The sequence below is a fragment of the Idiotropiscis lumnitzeri genome, chromosome 4 (assembly GCF_059441095.1).
Source record: "Idiotropiscis lumnitzeri isolate Australia: NSW breed Sydney's pygmy pipehorse chromosome 4, RoL_Ilum_1.0, whole genome shotgun sequence".
Taxonomy (NCBI): domain Eukaryota; kingdom Metazoa; phylum Chordata; class Actinopteri; order Syngnathiformes; family Syngnathidae; genus Idiotropiscis; species Idiotropiscis lumnitzeri.
This window is the reverse complement of record NC_142394.1, coordinates 9,293,119-9,315,844: the sequence shown is the minus strand read 5'-3', so window position 1 is coordinate 9,315,844 and position 22,726 is coordinate 9,293,119. Positions and strand designations below refer to the sequence as shown.

General features: G+C 38.1%; 2 protein-coding genes across 2 annotated transcripts; one reads left to right on the top strand and one right to left on the bottom strand.

Annotated features, from left to right (window-relative positions):
* The first annotated feature begins 1,667 nt into the window (after nucleotides 1-1,667).
* Nucleotides 1,668-10,302, top strand: tdo2a (tryptophan 2,3-dioxygenase a). The gene is made up of 12 exons (XM_088292546.1): nucleotides 1,668-1,751; nucleotides 1,829-1,934; nucleotides 2,021-2,111; nucleotides 3,370-3,440; nucleotides 4,146-4,273; nucleotides 4,365-4,551; nucleotides 6,000-6,107; nucleotides 6,188-6,299; nucleotides 6,404-6,461; nucleotides 7,261-7,340; nucleotides 7,562-7,652; nucleotides 9,439-10,302. Exons 1-12 carry the CDS (start codon nucleotides 1,717-1,719, stop codon nucleotides 9,590-9,592), a joined length of 1,221 nt encoding a protein of 406 aa, XP_088148672.1. The 5' UTR covers nucleotides 1,668-1,716; the 3' UTR covers nucleotides 9,593-10,302.
* ctso (cathepsin O) lies at nucleotides 10,300-21,147 on the bottom strand. Its single transcript, XM_088292547.1, has 8 exons — nucleotides 20,938-21,147; nucleotides 19,843-19,948; nucleotides 19,525-19,649; nucleotides 18,012-18,179; nucleotides 15,101-15,222; nucleotides 13,818-13,981; nucleotides 10,514-10,606; nucleotides 10,300-10,368 (listed from the first exon to the last, which is right to left on the bottom strand). Exons 1-8 carry the CDS (start codon nucleotides 21,136-21,138, stop codon nucleotides 10,334-10,336), a joined length of 1,014 nt encoding a protein of 337 aa, XP_088148673.1. The 5' UTR covers nucleotides 21,139-21,147; the 3' UTR covers nucleotides 10,300-10,333.
* Between the last annotated feature and the right edge of the window lie 1,579 nt (nucleotides 21,148-22,726).

Genomic DNA, 22,726 nt, shown 5'->3' with positions numbered 1-22,726 from the left:
AAACAGCTATAAACAACTCATCGTTAAACAATGCGGGCTTTCTAACACAGTGCGCTGTTACTCATAGTGGTTGTTTCATCCAAAGAAACAAAGAATACACATGTTTGCGATTGATTTGCATTTTCATGAACAAAGTTTGGCAAAAAAGATGCTTGCACTTGCCAGTACTGTATTTCAATCAGCAAATTAGTCAATACAATTTAATGTTAGTTATGCACATTTGCACTTGATGTATAAAAAATGTTTTGCAATGAATGCATTGATAACGTAGTAAATGTGAAATGTTGTGAATTTCAGCAGGTTTCCTCCTTTCCAGGAACACGGAGAGTAAACAATGTTCAGGCAGCCAGTAATAAGCCTCATTGGTGAACCAAACTGGTGAACCCAAACCATCAAGTGACTTACTCTGTGTATTCCTGAGATTATTTTTAGGAACTGGAGCAAATATAAGCAAGATCCATTTTTCCTAGGTAAGGCTACTTGGGGATACAGATTCTGGCAGGCACTTGTCAAAGTTTGTACCTCACCCAAATCGCAGAACGATGGACACCAACCACCTTCAAATGACTTTCTCTGCATATTCCTGGGATCATTTTGATGAACTGTAACAAATTTGAGCATAATGCCTTTTTTCCTAGATAAATTTACTTGGAGAAAAAAATTCTGGTAGGAACCTTTGTCAAAATTTGTCAAAAGTGTTAGCCCGACAAATGTTATGGACCTTTGATTTATATGGTAATGCATTTAAATTAAATGTTTGCTATTCATTACTTCAAAATTTGGGGGATTTTGTCTATAACGACGTGATTAATTAACCACAAAGACCTCATCCGATTGATCGTGATTAAAAACTTTAATGGTATATATATATATATATATATATATATATATATATATATATATATATATATATATATATATAAAGCAATTAATTTATATTATTTCTTGATTTTTGGTTATGTTAGGCCACCAGAGAAGGCCTTGACCGTCCACCACTGCTGAAATGAGGGAGTTTTTCGTTTTAAAGAGGGAGGTAACTTTAGCTCTCGAGCAGTTTCGGCAGTAACAGATGTGTTCAAATGTGTTCAATCTTGTCATATGAACACATGAATATTTCAAGTCCTAATAGAAGGTGTCAATACCAAGACTGTTAAACTGATTGAATTCCTTTGTGCAATTGTTGACATTAAAATCTGCTGGAAATGTGTTTCCTTGATCCTTTCGGGTTTCAAAGAAAGGTTAAGGTTTCCAAGTCAGGTACCAAACTTCTTTTTTTTTTGAATCCACATGAGAGGTGAAAGTTTGAAATCAATGTCGAAACAGACACCAGTTCAAAAACATAATACAATATAAAACAAGTTGTTTTGAAATGTGAGCCTTTCATTTATGAGGCTAACTCTCATCAAGAAACCAACTTGAAGCACTTTAATAGGCTTTCACTTTCCAAGGAACGGTGACCAGTTCCACTCATGTCCCCCCTCCTCATTATTACTGCTGTGATGGTGACTGCACCTTAAAACCAGTCAATCAAAGTCCACAAATTCATGACGGAGTTCAAGGTAAACAGAGCGGAGGCGTACCGGATGATGACGAATGGCCTCGCCTCTGATTGGATGACGACGAGCTTTAAAAACATGCAACATACGCAAGACAATTTTAGTATATGTGGACGTTTTCCGAGAGTGTGTTATTTGTTGCGACTGATTTGTACAAGTCATGAGCGGATGTCCATATTTTGAGAGGAGCCATTTGTAAGTTTATTCATTTTATTATACTGTAGATTTGCATGCAAATATTTGATCATTTATTTGATTCGGTTTGTTCCCAGGTTGTTTCGAAACCAATCTCTGAAGCATAAAGAAGAGCAAGATGCCTCTCAGGAAGGCGTCAACAAGGCCAGTAAAGGAGGTATCATCTATGGAGACTACCTCAAGGTACCAAAACGCAACACGTCACGTTGCGCTGTTTGTCACGTGTGAAAATGTCCAAACTATTTGGTTTGTGTTGTTTCGCCCTCAAGCTGGATAAAATCGTGACGGCCCAAGTGCTGCAGAGCGAGCTGAAGGGCAACAAGATTCATGACGAGCACCTCTTCATCGTCACGCATCAAGGTGAACTGCGCGGTAACTTTGAGGGAGCTAAATGTCCGCAGCACTTTGTCGGAAGGCTAGCCTGAGAAAGGGTTTGAAGTTTGCCTTTAATAGCGAGGTTATAAACACTTTTAAGTTCCATGGACTTTCCCCAATTTCCAACGTGACTTACTGGCTAAATTTTAAGTAGCTTGAAAGCCAGAGCCATACAGGGAGGCTTATTTGTTTTAAAAATCAATTAAATATAAAGCCAGGTAAAAAAATAAATAAAAAAATAAATAAATACATACGTACAATATACACTTGTCATTAAAATATTAATAATTCATTAAATTGACCATTTTTTTAAATTACGTTGCCATTCAAAAAAAGACAGTTTTGAATAAAAAATGGCATTAAATAACTGCGTAAAAATACTGTTATTAAATATTGAAAATATCATATCGTTACATAAAGATTTTAAATAATAGTACAAATGCAACTACATCAATAAAAACTGAAAATAAAACACATATAATAATACAAAAATATAATTCAGTAAATGATCATTGATAAATGATAACCAAAAATGTGAATGAAGAAACACAAATACCATTAAATACATAAAAATGTAAAATAAATAAAATAATAAAATACAATTATTATTTTATAAATAATTGATAAAGAAATTTAAAAATGTGACTCTAAATTAACGTTAATTCATTTCATTGAATTAAAATGTTATTAAAATCAAAATATCAGCAAAAAAATGCAATTCCTGTTATTTTAAAAATGCCATTAAAAATGTAAGAAAGGTCATGATATATATCAATAGCTTCTATAAGAGTAAGCCGAAACCACCACCTATGTCACAATGTTGCAAATTTCATATTTTTTCACAAATCTCGACTATTGGTCAGTCCACACTTGTGTTGTTTTTCACAAATGACTGCCCAATGTTAAGTGTTGGAAATGGCTTGTGCTCTTTGACAATAATGTTAATGATTGAACAAAAATGACATTTTGGGGATTGATGGCTCATATGTGGGGGAGGGGGGGGGGAAGAGAGTATGTCTGGTCACTCGCGCCTCAAGTTACATCCATCTTTGCAACGCTTAGTTTTTAATAACTCACAATATTTCAGATCATTTTACTGATTCGACCAACTGTGAGGCAGATTGATATGCAAAGTTGAAAGTGCTGTTGTAGAATTGCCTTATAGCCATATTTGGATTTGCCGCAATTTATTATAAAGTAACCAAGTAAAATGTCTCAAAGTTTGTTGTGTCTTTCATTACAGCTTATGAGCTGTGGTTCAAACAGATTTTGTTCGAGCTGGATTCAGTCCGCCAGATCTTCATAAACGGACACGTGAGTCACATTTTTTACCTGTGGATGATCATTCATCACATTATACGTGATTATTAATATCAGTCAGCTTCTTGCTGCTGTTGTGTGAAAGTCAACTGCTTGAAATCCAATCGGAGCCGCAGCAAACAATTAACCTTGTTTGTCGTCAATTGATCCGTGGATTGTTTTCTTCGTGAGTCAATTGGGAGTTGGCGCTTTCATGTAGGGAAAATGATCCCAAATGTCAGTTAGTGTTTGCAGACAATTTAGCTTTCAATCAAAAGTGTAAAAAAATCTAAGCGGAGGAATTGATGAGGAGAACTGTTACTTGATTAATCCCTTGAATGACTTTTTTGCAGGTCTACTCATGATAAACATGTCTACCAAAATAGTGTATATGTTGCTCAGTGAAAGTGGCCTCGATAGCTGAATTGTCAAAAGAATTGTGAGGTGCTACTGACCTGGAAAAGCCAGACATTACCTTTAAATGAATGCTTCAAACCAAAATGGCCCACCTCCTGTGCCATTTAAGTCATGGCTTTTTGATCTTTTTTTTAGTTGAGCGATTCATATTAGTCATGCCTACTGAATCTCACGTAGCTCAGTCATACTGGCCTTGGGAGCTGATTATTCAGTACATGCCAGACATGTCAGAGAGTCAGTGTGTTGAAGTTTGAAGTATTGCGGTAAACAATTTGAATTGGAAAACATGTCTTGTCTTTGCAGGTGCGAGATGAACGCAACATGCTCAAAGTCAACACTCGCATTCACAGGATCGTGATCATCTTCAAGCTGCTGGTGGAACAGTTTGCAGTCCTGGAGACAATGACATCCTTGGACTTTTTTGATTTCAGGTTTGACAGTTGACATGTTTTTTTGTTTGTTTATTTTTCCTTGAGATTTCCTCGCTGTGTGCTTACTTGTTGTTGTTGATTTTGTGTGTAGGGAATATCTGTCTCCAGCTTCTGGCTTCCAAAGCCTTCAGTTCCGACTCTTGGAGAACAAGATCGGGGTCCCCGACAACCTGAGGGTGCCGTACAACAGGCAGCATTACCGTGACATCTTCAAAGGTCATGAGGGCGAGTTGCTGCTCGCCACCGAGCAAGAGCCCACACTCTTGAAACTGGTCGAGGTAAACAAAAAGTCTGTTTGTCACACGCAACACAACACGTTACAAAGTATATTATTAACCTGACTGTACTGACTTTGGTTGGCTATTCATTTACTAGAATGGACATGCGTCATTAGTCCAGATACACAGTCCAGATAGCTTTTACTCATCAAGTTATTTTCTACGATTGAGGTATTGCAAGCCCTTTAACAGTTTTCTCATTCACATACTGATGACACGCATCAGTATCGTGCTTAAGAATACGATGACATGGTCACAAGCTCGGGCTGAGGACTGAAGCCACACTCTTCGGGTTGAGAGTCAACCACTCGACCACCGCTGATGGGCTGATGCATTGCGTGATTATATTGCAGTCGATATATAAATGCAACCAGAAAGTTGAGCTAAACTTTACTCAATTTATGTGCGGATTTAAAAGCTTTTTAATGAAACTACCCAAAATATACGATTTACATTTACCCAATTAAAGTGGCTGCAAATTGTTACCCTACATTTATTGGGTAGATTCTATATGAAAGCGTAGGTATATTTTACTATTTTTTTTCTAGGTCACATTTGTTACTGATATACAATAGGTATTGTATATTGTATAATTTAAGTTACCCTTTATTTTATAATTCCTTTACAGCCTACAATAATGAAGTCAATTGTTCATGATTTTCATGTTATATTGACCACTCTCCAAAATCGTTCTTTTACAGTGTAATAGTAGTACTAGTAGTGATAAAGTGGGAGTAGTGATAGTAGAATTAGCAGTACTAGTAGTGGCAACAGGGGTACTTGTATTACTGGCAGTAATAGCAACAGAAGTATTAGTAGGTCTGGCAGTGGTAATAGTAGTGATCGTAATCATGGTGGTCGTATTGGTGGTGGCAAAAGTAGTAGTAGGTGATAGTTAGTGTTGGGAATGTTCATCTTCTACACAAACTAGTTCAAAGTTTCGTTCAAAAGTTTTAAAATTAATATTTGGGTTCAAAATTAAAATATTTGCAACTAAAGTTAACACCATTATGAAAATGAACGAGCTCATACTTCTTTTTCCTTTTTTTTTTTTTTAATAAATATGTTGCTGCTCAAAATATTGGCATTTTCCCAATTTTTGCCAACCATTCAGTCCACAATGGCAACTGGCTGCTTGAATGCACTTTTTTAAAAGAGGGTTTCAAGCAAAAACAGGAGTGTAATTTTTAATGACTGACGGTGGCCCATCAATGACTTTCTACTCGTATTGGTAGTAGTGGAAGTAGTTGGTGGTGGTGCCGGTAGGAGTATTCGAAGTTATGGTGGTTGTAGAAGCAGTAGCTTCAGTGGTGGTTGCTATGCTTGTCGTAGAGTAGTAGTAGTGGTGGCGGTGGTTGTAGTGGTACTTTCAAACAACAGGAACTAATAATCTAAAATATATTACATTCCGGAAGTAACTCGCTAAAAGTGGCGCACTGTCTTTAAAGGAGTGGCTGGAGAGAACCCCTGGCCTGGAAACAGATGGCTTCAACTTCTGGGAAAGGCTGGAGAACAACATATTCAACGGCCTTAATAAGGAAGAGCAAAACATTGAGGTAACATGATCATAATCGTAAGTCTTAATTCCCATTTCAAGTTGATGTGAAGTCATGTTGTGGTGTTGTTGGGTTTGTAGCAAATGCCTGACTGTGAGGACAAAGAGGAGATGATGGCTGAGTATGTGAAGCAGAAGGAAGTGTTCACATCCTTGTTTGACGTCAAGCGTCATGAGCATCTGCTCAGTAAAGGTCAGCGCCCTCGCTGAATTACTGTACAACTCGTACATTTGAACATCTCACAGTTTGAAGTATTTGCACTGTGTGGCTCACTGCTGGTACTTTTTCCCAACAAGGTGAGAGGCGGCTGTCTTACAAAGCTCTGCAAGGCGCTCTCATGATCTACTTCTACAGGTAGGGGCCACATACAGACTGCCGTAGTGGGAGTAATATTGTCGTAGGTGTTGCTCGCAGTGGTAGCAGTAGTATAGAAGTAGGCAGTATAGTGCAGGACTATATCGTGAATCGGGTTGGACATTCGGCTACAGCCCATGTCTGAGAGCAACATGTGCAGTCTTATTCTTCTTCATTTCGAGTTTAACGTGGTTTGCAAACTCAAGCAGTACATTATCACCACCTAATGATTCACCATGAATATTGCAATGGCTTACAGTATAAATCAGTCCTTAATGACTCTAACATTCCATATTTACACTTATCCCATAGAAAGACACGCACACGCCACATGTATCGATCACCACACACATACATACTCTCAAGCAAAAATGTTATCAATGAATAATAATAATAACGATCGTCTCATCTAAAAGCTTGAGACCAAACATCACTTCTCTACTCATTATGCTTCTCTTTAAAGTACTGCTCTCATTTTCAGAATTTTTACATTCCATTAGTGGTACTGGCATCACATTTCACGTTCACGTTTTCAATAATAAAAAGTGTTCGATTTAATCCAGAATCTTGTACTCAGCTTTTGATGGATGTGTCCAAGATTTAGAGTTTTTTTGTAGCAGTAGCAAAGGGAGCAGGAGTAGATGTGTTGGCAGTGGTGGCCAAGGTAATAGTGGTAATTGTGACTAGTGATGGTGGGAGTAGTACATGAGTATAATTTGTATGTATGTGTGCTGACAATTAGTCCTCGCGGGCATTCAGTCCGTCCATAACACTGCCTGTTGTTGTGTGTTCAATTTAGGGAGGAACCCAGGTTCCAGGTTCCATTCCAGCTGCTCAACTCTCTCATGGACATTGACATGCTCATGACAAAATGGAGATGTGAGTATGTGGATGCCACACCAGTACACTGCCACGATGGAGTGTTTGGCCTTAGGCCTCGGAGCACTAACGGGGAAGTTTGGCCAGCTCAAAAGTTAGTCAGAAGCCTTTGGGAAGCGGCTCCACTCCCACTCAATACATTTTGACTCACCCCTGGCCTGGCACTTGTGGATCAATTATTGACATCTCACATTTTTTTTCTTTTTCTGTTGTTGTTGTAGACAATCACGTATGCATGGTGCACCGGATGATTGGCAGCAAGGCAGGCACTGGGGGCTCGTCCGGGTACCACTACTTGAGATCCACTGTCAGGTATTGTCAATGTGTGCATTTCAAGGTTGCATTGTAGAGAAAGAGAAATGCACTACTTAATTCTATTCCTCTCGGTATAGTTTACCCCAATACTTGAGCCCATATATCTGTCAACCTACATATTGGAACATCGACTGTGTACCCATGACAGACCCAGGGATTGTTTTTAGCCTCATTTCGCATGTAGCAGCAGGAGCAGCTTTAGTAGTACTAGTAGTCGTAGTTATTGTTGTTGTTGTTGTAGCAGTCGTCTTAAAAAAGTCATTTAATGAAGTTTAAAAACATTTAGAAGTTCACAAGTTGACATGATTTGTTTCTAATCAAATCCCTGTTTCCATGTTTGTGCTGCTTATGCGTTTGTGAGAGGAAAGAAGGCGAGGGCGGGGCAGGACTTACAACTACTTGCGCTTTGGGTTAAAAAATTGTAATTGCCCAGTGCTTAACTATTCTGTTGAAAGTAATTTCAAATCGAGCATACTTTTGCTGTTTATCATACTTTTAAATGAAAAAAAAAAAAAAACAGAACCCCTGAACAAAGAAAGTGAACCGATGAAAATTAATTATTTTCTTCGCCTGCCCATTTATCGGTCAAGCCCACCATAATCCCCAGGAGAGAAAAACTCCTGGCGTGAGCCTGCGTTAAAGTCAAATGAAGCTCCCCCATAAATGCCCTATCACGTTTATTTGCGTTGGCCACATGGCGCATCCACGGCAATCCCGCCCTGCCATGTTTGGCCATCCAGATCCCTCCCGCCATCATCACGTGTGGTACATGCTGACCTGAAACGTGGCTGTAAATGTACATCACCACTGTTCCCTTTCACATCGCCTATCACCCCAGTGTAGCAGGTCGTTATCATTCACCCATTCCATGCCAGTACATTTCATACAAAACACGAACAAGCTAAGTACATACTGCAGGACGTGAAGGATTTTTGGTTAAATCTGATCTTTTTATGCACTCATTCACATCTTAAAGAGAAATGCGACTTCTAATGTGAACAAAGCGTCTGTGGTGTGACATGCATGCACACCGTGCACGGCATCCACCAAAAAAAAAAGTCACATAGTGCGGTTTTTACAGAAGTGTGGCCCTGTGTGTAGGGATCCTTTTATTCTTCTCATATTTCTAGAGTTGCAAGGTGTGAGGATATAGAAATATTTTGGGTATATGAGTTAACTGTCCTTGATTTAATGGAGACGTCTACTAAAGATGACGTTGTCATTGCCATGCGTAACAAATGGCTGAATTACCATCACGGCAAAGTGTTTTAAATTTCACGTTTCAAGTCGGATCAAATGAAAGTCAATTATCAAGACAAAAACTTGTGTCAGTAGTCTGACGAGTACTTTGCCCGCCGCGCTGAGCGCATATTGGGCTTTTGATGACATATACGAAGGTTGGATGTGTATGGCTCAGACTGCTGACAAATCCAATACATATCCAATTTATATGCACATACAAAAGAGTCCCATTTTGGATCTGGAAAAAAAAAATCTGAATTGTAGCATTCACACTGCATGAAAAAAAATCCGATACGTGTCACATTTAGACAAATAAAAATCTGACTTGAGCTGCAGCGTTAAAATCGTGTAATTGCCTCCATATCTTTCTTCACTGTAGCTAGTTAATGCTCGTTATACGAACTAAATAATTCTCAGTTGAACTATTTAGCGGATGCTAAAAACATCAGAGTACACGGCGGCACTCTTCTGCCAGATTCGGAAGGTCTGCTTTGTCCAAAATGATTCCTGCTCCTAATCTCCTACTTTGTTTTCCTTACAGTGACCGCTACAAGGTTTTTGTGGATTTGTTCAACCTGGCCACGTTTCTGGTACCTCGCCACTGGGTGCCCAAGTTGAACCCCAATGTTCACACCTTCCTCTACACGGCCGAGTTTTGCGACAGCTCCTACTTCAGCAGCGAGGACTCGGACTAGTACAGAAAACTACAAGACAACCAAACACACACATACAAAAAAAAAGGCTATAGCGCCTAAACTTGTGTTTCATTCCACACCGCCACTGTTTCCATAAAACATTGTTTTCCACGGCGAGGTACGCACTGATGACAAGCCTCATTGTCTCGACTTAAACGTTCGCTAAGGTCGATGTGGCTATCCCACGAGGATGTAAATACAATTAATATTCAAGAGAATAATGATGCTCAGCATCTAAAACAATTTGCACAATATGGAAATCAATAAAACACGTGTATATATTGTCAATATGACACACACTCACCAGACATAACATTAGGTGCACCTGCACCAATAAGATCCAAGAATTCAAATGAAGAATTCAACATAACTCACTTTTCAATTGAACAAAAGGTTTCATATTCTTATACTGCCTGTAACATACTTTCTAATATTTCAGTTGCTTTAGCAGTGACATAAGGGTGAAAGTTTTAGGAACAGCCTTTGGAATAAGGCACAACTGGAACGTTAGTACACAGGTGTACCTAATGTTGTTCCCGGTGAGAGTAAGTCCTACATTTGAATATATGCTTAATATATTATTTCTTTTTGCAGCGATTGATATCATCTATGCATATGGAGTTGTGCAATTTGGTAATACATATGTGTTGTACATAGTATTTGTTTGTATTATATGTGCCTGTGCATGCCGAAATAAAGCCCAGCACTGACGGCCTCGTGAATTTATTTATTTGCATCGTGTCAAACCAACACAGCCGCCACAGACTCTGCGATGCCTGGCAACACATGAGGAAAAGAGAATATTAATGTCAATCCCACAGGGCTTGACAATATGCGCAACAGACCCTCCATCTTAAAAGCGGATGTGAAGGCAAAAATCAACACAAAAAAAAAAACTAAACAAGAATGGTTGACACTCACCGCAAAGGTTGCTGCCAATTTTAACATAAACGTAACCCTCGTTTCCCCACTCTGTGCCCCAGGAGTTTTGCACAATCCAGAACGGAATTTCCCCTAAAAAAAAAATTAAAATAAGCATGAAAACTGAATTTACAAAAGAAACATCATAAATGCATGTGAAAGCGTAAAAAGCTGTAAAAACGCTTCATGCAAATAAGTCACAAAAGTGAAAAGAATTGTTAAACACAAAAAGTACGCACTCATACACTGCTGCATTTTAACCTATTTGTGTCTGTTGGTGAGGAGGTGCTCCATCTGTGTGTATGGCTTTTAAAGTTTGGGTTCATGCTTAGTTGCTGTTGAGTTGAGGGGTGCACCATTGCGGTCAGTGTCTAGGAGTCCCAATACGGGGGTCATCTGTACCATCTGGGTTGAATAATTCTCAAAGTGAAACCCTCACAAGGAACCCTAATTATGTTTTAAAATCACAGCGAAAGCAATCGTCATATATTGACCCATGCAATTTCAATAAATATATAGCACCTATGTATACCTATCACATATTTTTTAACACTAGCGTGTACCATGACATAAAATCACTATGTTCATTATTCAGCTCACTTTGTGTATACTAGCCATGCACTTTATTCAACATCATAAAAGATGTCCATCTTCTATGGAGTGGTCTCCTGGGCAGGAGGCATCTCGGGCCGAGACAAAAAGAGACTGGACAAACTGGTGAGGAGGGCCAGCTCTGTCCTGGGCTGCTCCCTGGACTCTGTGGACTCAGTGGGGGGCAGAAGGATGACGGCAAAACTGTCATCAATGCTGGACAAACCAGCCCACCCATTCAATGACACTCTGAGAACACTTTACAGCTCCTTCAGTGACAGACTTTTACACCCTCGCTGTACCAAAGAGAGATTTCGCCGCTCCTTCCTGCCAACTGCTGTCAGACTTTTTAACAAGAACATTGGGTCAGGCCTACAAACGGGAGGGCATTAGTGCAATTGTGCAGTCCTAGGATGCAATATTAACTACTACTGTACTTTCAGCCAAGGGTGTACTTAAATATTGACCAATGATGTATTTTGTCTACCATTACAGTATTCTTATTACAATACTTCTATCACTGTAGTATTTCTACCACTGCAGGATGTTCACTATTACAGTACTTTTATCATTGCAGTACTTTTATCATTGCAGTATTTTTCTATCATTGCGGTACTTTTACTATTACAGTACTTTTACCATTGCAGTACTTTTACCATTGCAGTACTTTCATCATTGCAGTATTTTTCTATCGTTGCAGTACTTTTACTATTGCAGTACTTTTACCATTGCAGTATTTTCTATCATGCAGTACTTTTCTGTCATTTCAGTACTCTTACCATTACAGTACTTTTATCATTGCAATATTTTTATGATTGCAGTATTTTCAATCATTCAGTAGTTTTTATCATTACAGCGTTTCCCCCTCCGTATAATGGACAAACATTAGGAGTGTTTCCTTACACTTGATACGTTTATACTGTGTATATTTGCATGCTTTTTCTGAATGTCTGCTGCTAATGTTATACATTAACGGCTACATTACGCCGCCGACTCTGTGTGATCTATATCTTTGCTGCTGTAACACCTCAAATTTCCCCATTGTGGGACTAATAAAGGACATCTTATCTTATCTTATCATGACAGAGGTGGTGCACCCAAGTATCCAAAATGTTTTATTTTGTTTATTTTATGTGGGGGGTGCATCGGAGAGGGTGCATGCCATCTCTCAATTTCAAAGTAAGAGCATGGTGTCAAAAACTGGTGAAACACCCCCTCAGGTAAACTCAAACGATGTTTTGGGGATACTTTAAGATCAGCCTCAAAGCCATACACACTCATTTGAAATCCCATAAGATGTAGCACACCCCCCTCTCATTGACACAAACCCTCAAAAATGACATAAAAAAAGCATTTTGGTTTCTTTCAGATGAGCCTTTCCTAAACTTTGTCACACAAAGTCACAATACCCCTCCAAGAGCCTAACGACTGAATAATAACAACAGAATAATAATAATGGCCCTGCATAGCTGCAGAGATGATTATGTTTCTTCCATTAATAGTGGATACAACATAAGGGAAGCCCAGAAGGCAAGTCGATTGTGTTTATGCATTTTCCGAGAGTTCTTTTGTGCATAATGGCCATGAGAGAGTAATGGATTCATAACAGTTCTCCGGCAGGACTGGGCTAATTTTAGGCTTTCTTGGTTGTTCACTTCAAGAGCTTTAAATATTTTTTTTTTCAGTTTGTTTGTTTTTAGGCGGCGGTACAACCACGGGGCGAGTACATTTGAACTCAAGGTGAGCTATAGAGAAAATGAAACAAGGAAAAATATCAAATTAACATACTCTGCAAAATACCATTGAAACATGATGGTTAATAAATGAACAAAAATGCTAAAAATACATGGGCTGTCACATGTATAGTGCTTTTCTACCTTGGGTACTCAGAGCGCTTCACACTAGCCACTGATAACACAGCATTTTGGGTCTGGGAGTTAGGGTCACATCTCACTTTCTGGTCGGTTGGGCTGTTTCTCCCCATCATACCCTTCCAGGTCTCAGTGCCATTGCCAATGTAAGCATTAAAGCATCAGAATGAGGAAGAAGTAACTCCAGTGTGGAATACAGTCCAGCCCCTCTACAGAGGACTTGGACCAGAGTCCAACCCATGTGTTGAGATGAGCCTGACTATGATTATAGTCAAAGTTTCTTAACCTCCCTGCCAGAGAGGCGACATTGCATGTTCCTCGAGCTAGCTTCTGTAGCCGGGGACTGGACCGCCAAGCTGCCTGCCTTCGAGCTGCCACCCAGCTTTGTACAAACTCAACCTCCTTGGTGGTGACCCCATGGGAAGAGGGATTTACTTTGCCGATTGTATTTGGTCGATGCCCGGTCATGAACATGGGTGCAGACGCCGCCATGACTTTTTCGAACCACACCCCCATGCCTGGCTCCGAATGGGGGCCCCGGTGACTCACGTCGAGGTGACAGAAAACAATGTCAACATATTTTATACATCAGAGGAGATGAGCTGTATTTTTTTCTGGTCCATCACCGGAGCTGTTTGCCATGTGTGACCCAACCAGCCCCAGGCTACTTAGCTCAGAGGATCAGTGGAACACACTAACCCACCCTTTAATATAAGATGATGGCTCAGAGAAAATAATAGAAAATAAAAAGATTAACAAATCTGTTGTTGTTGATGCTGAAATAAAACCAACGTAACCATTTTGTGCACAGAAAAACCTTTGTCGGGTGTTAATTGGCGTACCTGTGGCGTCATATCCCACCACCAGCACGGCGTGATTCGGCCAGCGACTGGAGCAGTGGTGCTGGATGATTCCTCCCAAGTAGTCTTGCCAGCTGACAGCATCCACGACGGCGGACAGAGGACCTCTCTCCAGCAGCTCTGCTTTCATTGCCTCCTCCTGACCGCTAGGGGCGGGCAGAAGAGCAGAAACAACGTCAGTCCTGCGTAAAGGACTACCCTAACAGCGAAAGATTATTGTTTAATTTTCACTTACAGCAACTTTTAATGTACGTTTTACTAGTATCAAATACTTTGGGGATACATCTTGGATTGTATTAGGGCTACTGGTAATATTTCGGGGAAAACGCACAGACATTCAAAGAAATGTTCGCAATTAATGACTCCAAAATGTAAGCAAAACAATGCCAAAGCATATTGGGAGTGCATTACACCTTCCGAGACCCTTGTTGTCAGATGAGGCAAATTCACAGATGATCTTGGACTGAGGTCACACCGGTGAGATGGCTGCATTTATTGAACTTGATCTTTTTGCTCAAATAAAACATATTTTGTCACTTCTTCACACACCTCCTCTCCTGCTCGCTCACTCTCTGGAGGCCCGCACGTGCGGGAGAGAGACAGAGAGAGAGAGAGAGAGAGCATGAGAGGGGGAGAGCCAGTACATTAGTACATTACAAGATTTCATTCTGCACTGAGTGCAAATATTTGAATTCTATGCATGCGGTTAATCCGTCCTTTTTTTAAAAAAAAAAACCTCTCGTCCTTGACCGTTCCGTCCCAGGGACTATATATATATATATATATATATATATATATATATATATATATATATATATATATATATATATATATAGTTATATATATAGTTATATTATTATATTATTATATATTATTATATAATTCCCATTTATATATATATATATATATATATATATATATTTATATATATATGGGAATTATTTCATTATTTTAGCTACAAAATTACATTTTCTAACATCTAAAATGAATGTATACATTGATCTAATCATATTTTTCACCCCACCATATACTTGGTATTACTTCAACAAGAAATTATACTCCAACAACAAAACGTGAAGTGTTGTGAACTTGTGACTTGTTAAGACCAGTGTACTACTGAATAATCAATATCTGTGTTGACGCGGCAAACATGACATGTCCTGAACCCTCCTCTGTCCTTGAACGTCACATGATTTTCTTTTTCAATAAGGGGGTGTTAATCTTTAAGCTTTTATTGCCCACGCGCTGCAGAAGAAAAAAATTACCTGAAGTCGTAAGTGGTGAAGTTCCTCAAGGCGACGCCCGATTTAAGACGGGAGAAGAAGTGACACATTCCATTCTTGGCCTTGTAGGGGTAGTCAGACTGTAGCACCAGGTTCACTCTGGTCTGCACGGATGAGATAATGTTAAATGAATATTAATGATACACTTTTGTGTTAATAGTAACATGATTTGCCAATAGACAGCCTCCTTTGTCTATTAGAGAGTTGAGTTATTCGGTTCTCGTGTTTTCTGACAACTACCAAATCGCAGTTTCAAACCAAAATGGCCGATTTCTCATGCGGTTCCAGGCCTGGGTTCTTGAGACTTTTTTCTCAGTCTACTCATGTCCATTAAAGTTCATGTTACTACTCGCGACTCAGAATTTTCATTTGCTGCAATTTTGTTGTTGGATATTAGGGGCTATGCACAACCAACTTCTGCATATGGTAAGACTGGTCAGAGATAAAGATAAGAAAGAATCAAAACAAAATGAAAACAGGGAAATCTGTCGATAATTTGCGTGCAGATATGTCATTTCATGGCAAAGCAATGTCCATGCATCTGATCATCAGCGCGCTGACATTTGAGTACAAACTTGGGCTAGTGTTTGGCACCTCCACAGCAATATTTGAGAATTCATGCTGCTCAGTAAGAAATATGCTTTTAGACCATAAGTGCCCTGCTAAATAAAAAGCAGCACAGTCACAGTTGCTGTCACATCTAGAAAAATGGCCAGTATGCCGCTTCAACTTTGCTAAGGCTCACCCGTGTATTTGATTTACTCAATACAGGTCGTGGAATGCCTATTTTAGAATGCTTAATGTTGAATGTGTGTGTGGCCATCTGGCTAGCTATCCATCTAAATGCGGGAGGAAATTCAGCTGTCAGTCATAGCATAGAGCACTTCCGCTTGACCGCCTTATTTTGAAACACAAAAATGCATCACTTCCTGTGATGGACTGACAAAACCTTGACCATCGCCACAGGTTCACTCATGAATGTCACATAAACACTCAAACCATTTTGCTAAAACGGATGATGGCTAATCATAAGAATGCGTTAGCATGCATGTGTATTTTGATGCCACTACTTATCATAACGCTGCTCCAGCTAAATGTGCCACTGCACAAGCTAACTTGTGTAAATTTGACTCCTACAACGTTACATAAATGCATACGAAATTAATGAATGATTAAGGCACACAAATGATAAAGCTTAACATGTCCTTAAACAATAAATGACTGAGTGACCGTTTTTACAGTCTCACTGCAGACAGTAGATCGACAGATGGCACACAGCAGGCTTTATGCCTCCATTTTGAAGGATAAAGAGTTCCGCCAATTTGATTTGAGGGGTAATGACTGTCCCAGCATGTAATAGCCGTCCCTGGAGTAAACATGCTGCCTTTGTGTGAACATGCACAATGTTTTGATTTCACAAATACCGGACATGGAAGATTACGGAAACAGATTACTGATCAAAGACAATTAATTCATTGCAGCCACCAAAGTGGCTAGTTGGAGTTGAGGTGTCACTAGCCTGCTACAGCTGGCTGTAGACTACATAGTTAAAATACTATTTTGTATTTATGTTCACTTGTTATGTGACCAAAGTACAGTGCGTAGAGGTACAGGTTGTTGACTTGACATGTTATGTAATATTGAGAGTTCGATTTATTTTTGTAAATGCATTTATGTCGTTGAAATGTTTACTCTTGTTTGAAAAAGATACGATTTGAAGTGCAGGATAAACCACCCATTGTTAGTTAAAGTGCAATAAATAGTTAACTTTATGTCCGATAACCTGCTTATTTTACTCATTTCAAATGAATTTTATTTGATATGAAGCATTTTTAGAGGAGTAAAAATTATTTTTTCTGATAACCGGTTTATTTCAAAAATTAAAAAGTATATAAGTGACGGACTCAAACTCATTGGTTTCTTTATCTCAGACAAGTGAAAAGTCTGCCACCGAAATATGTCACGTAAATAACAGCCTAAAAAAAGCTCCTTCAGAGTCCCTCTGAAGAAGGTGAAAGATGTCTTATTTAAAAGAACTGAAAAGTTCCATTTTAAACATGCGACAGAATCAAGGTTATCGTAAATTATATCAAAAAGTTTTCCTTTTTTTCCATTGAGTTGTACGGATTATGTCACGTTAATCGTGGAATAACTTTTGAAACGATTTGTGTCATTTTTAATGTCATGAAAAATAGCATTGCAAAAAGGTGTGTGTAGAATATGCACTAAGTTTAGCAACATTTACAGTATGTTGTGTGTTTCATCTGCATTTTGACTATAGAAGCAACATTAATGCACAACACTTATCTTGAACTTCTTGCATCTAAGTTTAAGTGAACTGTTGTTAATGGTTACTCAGCATTATTCTTAGTAAGTTAATAACATTTTTCAAATGTTATCTTTTTTGAGTTTTTAATAAGCAATACTTGTTACCTTTAAAAAAAATCACCATATGACAAAAAACTAAAACAAAACTAAACCAAAAAACTAACAAATCTGTTTTGAAAACTAATTAAAACTAACTGAATTAGAAATAAAAAGTCAAAATGAAATAAAAATTAAATTAACAATTAATGAGGAACTAAAACTAATTATTGTTATAAAATTATGTTCCCAACACTGTGACAGACACTAACGTATTTCATTTTGTCAAATGGCACAGGCTTTGAGGGATACATTTGAGATTTTGTGTGAGTAGTCAAAATGACCAGAAAATGGGCACTTTAAAGCAAAATGGATGATTTCCTGTTTTACTGTGTGGTTTCTTGGAATCCTTTTCATGGGTCTATTTAAGATTTGGTAAGCATGTGCTGGCTTACCAAACGTCAGTTGCCAATTAAAACTGTAATGGTGCTGATTATTTTTTTGGTTGCTTTTTTTAAGTTCAAAGTACCGTCTGTAACCAGAGGAGAGCTTTGGTTGGAGAACCTCCGTTGCAGCCTCCATTTTGAAAGCAGCAGTCGATGACTTGCTGCACGCTGAGCTCCTCCAGCGGTGCGGCTGCGATGGCGTTGGCTGCTTGCATGGCGCCCACCACGCTAAATGCCCAGCAGCTCCCGCACTGCAAAAGATGAATGATCAAGAAAAGCTAAGGTTCAAACCCCGAGGGAGGTATTACTCCAAATCCTCTCCTAAATGACCATACCCGCCAGCACAAATACATTTTTCTCATCCCACGGCCTTGCCAAAATTAGCTTCTTTGTGACTTTGTAAAGGAGACCGGGACAGAAAGAGTTCATTTGAATTCATGAGGCTGTCTATCCAGGCGCCACCCTGCTGATCTAATAATTTCCCTAATTTATCCTTAAAAAGCAGTCTATTATCAGACAATGCTGTTCTTATTAGATACACACATCTTGAAAGAACTCAAGCACCATCTAGAAATTTCGTTTTACAGAAGATTGGTTTACATCTGACCCAGCAGGGGTGGTTTTATGGTGCCATCTGCTGACTGTAAGTGTCTAATTGTAGTTATTGATAACTCGTGTGTTTCTATGGATTTCACTAATATTCACTCAACAGGCTGAGCATCAGGTCACACACACCTCCAACATCCAAAGTCACAACAATCGAAATAGAAGTCAACCTTCCCACCGACTCTCAGGTCACAGGTCACAGGTCAAAGATCATCCATTATAGATAGATGCACCTAAGTTTTGTTTTGTTTTTTGTGCGGACCGCTATGGCTTGATCCAATGTGGCCCGCGGATCGGTGCTTGGGGCCCATTGCTTTAAATTACATTTAAAAAAAAAAAATTACAAAAAAAATCAAGGATAATAAAATACTTTTTTAGTCAATTTTAGTCAAACCAATATTCAAATGTAATCAAATTGAAATTACATTGAATTGAAAATAAATAACATAAAATAAATCAAATAAATAACATGAAAATATATTAAACCTCCAAATATTTTGAAGATGAATGTACAGTACATAATAAATTATATCAGTGGTTTCCAAATGTCTCTCATGCTTTTTTATTAAGGTAAATATAACTCTATAAGGATGTACCTAATAAAAATGTAAACTAATAATATATCTAAAAAAAATAAAAACTGTATGGTTTAAAAATATACTATATAATAAATATTATATAAAAGTTAACTACAACAGAATTGTAGTAAAAAAAAATACAGTGCAGGATTTTAAATACGTTAAAGCCACTGTAACGCAGTGCACAGTTCATTTACTGTGATTTATTTCTGACACTGGGGAAGTTCTTGGACTCTGGATTGAATGTGTTGGTGTATTCAAGTGTCTAGCAAGTGCACAATATCATTGTATCTTTACTGTCAAAATATAAATAAGGCTGTATCTCCAAAATTGCATCGTTTTTTTCCACCCCAAAAGCAAGAACAGAATTTTTTTTTGGACTAAAAATACACCTCTCTGTGTTCCATCTTACTGCGTGCTGGTTTTGCACCGGCGCCACCACGGCTTGGTCCCTCCAGTCGAATTTGGCCGGCAGCTTCTTTGTCTTGGTTCCAAGGAACGGCGGAGCGCGGACGGAGATTGCTCGCAGGTACAATTCTGCCAAGAACAAAAAGAATTCAACGTGCTGCCCAGATAGAAAACATGTAAAGCAGCCAGAAATCAAGTCATTTCCCTGTCAAATTGCACTTGAACGCCAGGAGATGATGCTACCCTGGTAGAGACACACAAAGTGTGGACTGACATGCTTGGTGCATCACAGCAACGGAACAGTATTCCAAGTTCATCCTACCACGGAATTCCTCAGGTGAGAAGGAGGAGAATTGATTGATTCCATACTTGGCTGACTGAGGTTGTGCAGAAAATGAGTTGAGGTATGCGTGACGATCCGCTGCATGCTGGGTTGACGCAAAAACAGAAAAAAAAAATACTTAAAACATTAAAGGCATTGTATGTTTATTTTTGTCAACTTGCATTGAGCATTGTAGTTTATGAAAGTCAAAGTTGTTGACTCATTTAATGCCATGGATGTTTATATTTGTCTACCAGAATCCAACCATTCACTCCAAAAACAGTGTGGTCCAAAATAATCCAATTAGAGTTGTTTTCCAAAAACAATTCAGAAATTCGGGTCATACTGACCCAAGTAGGTGGTCAGACCCTTTTTTTTTTACCCATATTGGGTTTATTTTGACCCAACTATGTTAAACCAATACAATATGTTTTATTGTGCCGTCTCCACTGCATCAATCAGTAAATTAAATTAATCAATCAATCATTCAATCAATCAATCCTACATACATTAAGTATATTATTCAAAGCAAAGGCGTAGAAGAGGTGCTCATGTCCACCCACCCCCAAATAAGTGATATTTTGAAGGCAGAAATTTTCGTTTTTGGGGATAAATCTTTTTTCATGAAAAAAAAAGTGGGCGAGAGATTTTTTGTAACTCACTTTAACTCACCGCCTCAACAAAAATGAGTGTTGGCATAACCTATTACAATTTCATAACTTGAACTTATTGAAAAAAAAACAAATCCAAAAAACTAATCAAACAAAAAAAAAAAAAAAACATATTTTATTTTATTGTATCCATATTTTAGATTCATTAAAGTGTTTCTAGTGATTCATTGTGCAATGTATGTCAATTTGTGAAAAATTTGCAGTAAATTTTAGGCCATTAGTCTATGAAAAAAAATCCAAGTTAATACAATGATTTATTTTTATACATACAAACACTAAAAGGGGCACTTTACATACCGTTATTACTCTGATCACACTCATACACGTATAAAAAAATTAAAAATGCTACGTTGTCTATTTTGGGTTTTGCGTGTTGGGCGTGGTCTGTAATGACGTACAGCGCTCATTTCTTGTCATTTCTTACCTGAAAACAGCGATGGAAGCTCTCAAACTCGCCTTTCCCTTCGTACATGAGGTGACAACTACCCCTAAATGGAGTCAAATCACCCGCCACGTAGTTCAAATGCTTCAATTCCTCGTCCCAACTCACGTTTTGGCAAAACAAGGGGTTGACGACGGCGAAAACTGTCGCCATGGCAACAGTGTACAGGTAGGGCACTTTCATTTTGTTTCCAGAAAATTTCTTATGACGATGACGAGAAACTTTGGAAACAAGCGGAAGTGGCAACGTTACGATTCCTTCTAACGGACATCAGGGGGAGACATTACTAAAATTACGGCCTTTGAGGAGATGAAAGCTATAGCTGTACATTTTATTTATCCAGTATTACAATTTATTTAGGTGAAATTATTTTTTAAATAAGGGGTGCCGATTTTTGACTCCAAAAAAGTAATTCGTTGATAGTTTGAAAAATATACATCCACTCAGAAGTCATTATATTAGCAACACCTGATCTACCTATCGAGATTTATCTAAAATTCTTCCTCCATATATTAGATTAAACAAAGTTTCTGGGGTATTTTTGGATTCAGTATTTTTGAGAAAATATAGTAGATGTTTCACACATAAAACATTTTATCCCCAACAAGTTAAATTTTTCACGAACAAAAGTTTTACATTTTCAAGAAAGCAAGGTGTATGTCAAAAAGAAAAGCGTTTTCATTATAAAAAATGTAATTTTGTGGAGAAAAAGTCATCTTGTTGAGAAAATGGTGCACAATGTCAACAAAAAAATGCATATTGTCGAGAAGAGATGTATTTTTTAAAGAAATCTCAGTTTTTAATAGAAAAATGTTATAAATTTTTAGGAAATTAGTTAATTATGTTTGAAAAGATATAAACTAATATTTTTTTAGAGAATATCCTCATATATTTTTTAGGAAAAAAAGGGAAACTGTAACAGTAAGAATATATTTTTTCAAAAGTTGTACTGTTGTATTTAAGCGTTGTTTAGTTTCAAGAAATATTTTATTTTTTATCGTTTTTGAGAAAATGGGTGCATGAATTATTTGAATTATGGGAAAAAAGCTCATCAAACATTTTATATAGCTGCGGGGAAAAAGTTCAAGTTAAAAAAAATGTCTGATGTTTTTTTGTGTATTCATTTGTGGCTTGTTTTAGCAAAATACCCGTATATTTGAGAACCTCAACTGAGCCACCTTTTCTGGACATTGCGGAGGCGCTGCACATTACAGTCGGAATCACGATGGAATGTTTGTCACTCACTTAAAAAATGGACATATATATAGTAAAATCTAAATCTTCACAGGCTAATGTTTGTCTAATTATATAGTCATATATTGCAGGTTCAAGTTATATGCAGCAAATAAGTCATTCTTCCACATCGATACATTTATTGACAGAACGTTTTCTTTTATAATAACCTGCTAAAGAATACGTTAGGATTAGTTTGACAGCTAACAAATATGGTGGCCTTGGTTACGAAAGTTAGCCAAAGTTGATGAGCTTCTATTTGGTGGTTATTGAAGTGAACAATGGGAAGGGTATAAAACAGAAAATGCATTAACTTATAATGTAAAAGGCGTTGTTACTAGACCGCAGTTCCACTTTGTCGTTCAAAAAGCTGCCATTTCAAAGCAGTGCCCAGCCCTAGATGAATGAAAAGGCTGGAATCAGAAACTAAATTGGCAAATTCGAGAGGGCAGGTCTTTTCTGACCCAATAGTGGTGTACCTGCAACCCCAAATTGTTGATCAAGTTCTAATCCAACAGTCTATAAAGCAATAATTGGG

Excerpts from the sequence above, each read along its gene's own strand:
- ctso (XM_088292547.1), bottom strand. The coding sequence starts at position 21,138 with ATGAAAGTGCCCTACCTGTACACTGTTGCCATGGCGACAGTTTTCGCC. Across the intron at positions 19,650-19,842 it reads CTCACCTGAGGAATTCCGTG|AATTGTACCTGCGAGCAATC; the intron begins GTAGGATGAACT and ends TGTTCTTGGCAG. Across the intron at positions 15,223-18,011 it reads CTCTCCTCTGGTTACAGACG|ACCAGAGTGAACCTGGTGCT; the intron begins GTACTTTGAACT and ends TCATCCGTGCAG.
- tdo2a (XM_088292546.1), top strand. The coding sequence starts at position 1,717 with ATGAGCGGATGTCCATATTTTGAGAGGAGCCATTT. Across the intron at positions 3,441-4,145 it reads AGATCTTCATAAACGGACAC|GTGCGAGATGAACGCAACAT; the intron begins GTGAGTCACATT and ends TTGTCTTTGCAG. Across the intron at positions 7,341-7,561 it reads GCTCATGACAAAATGGAGAT|ACAATCACGTATGCATGGTG; the intron begins GTGAGTATGTGG and ends TTGTTGTTGTAG.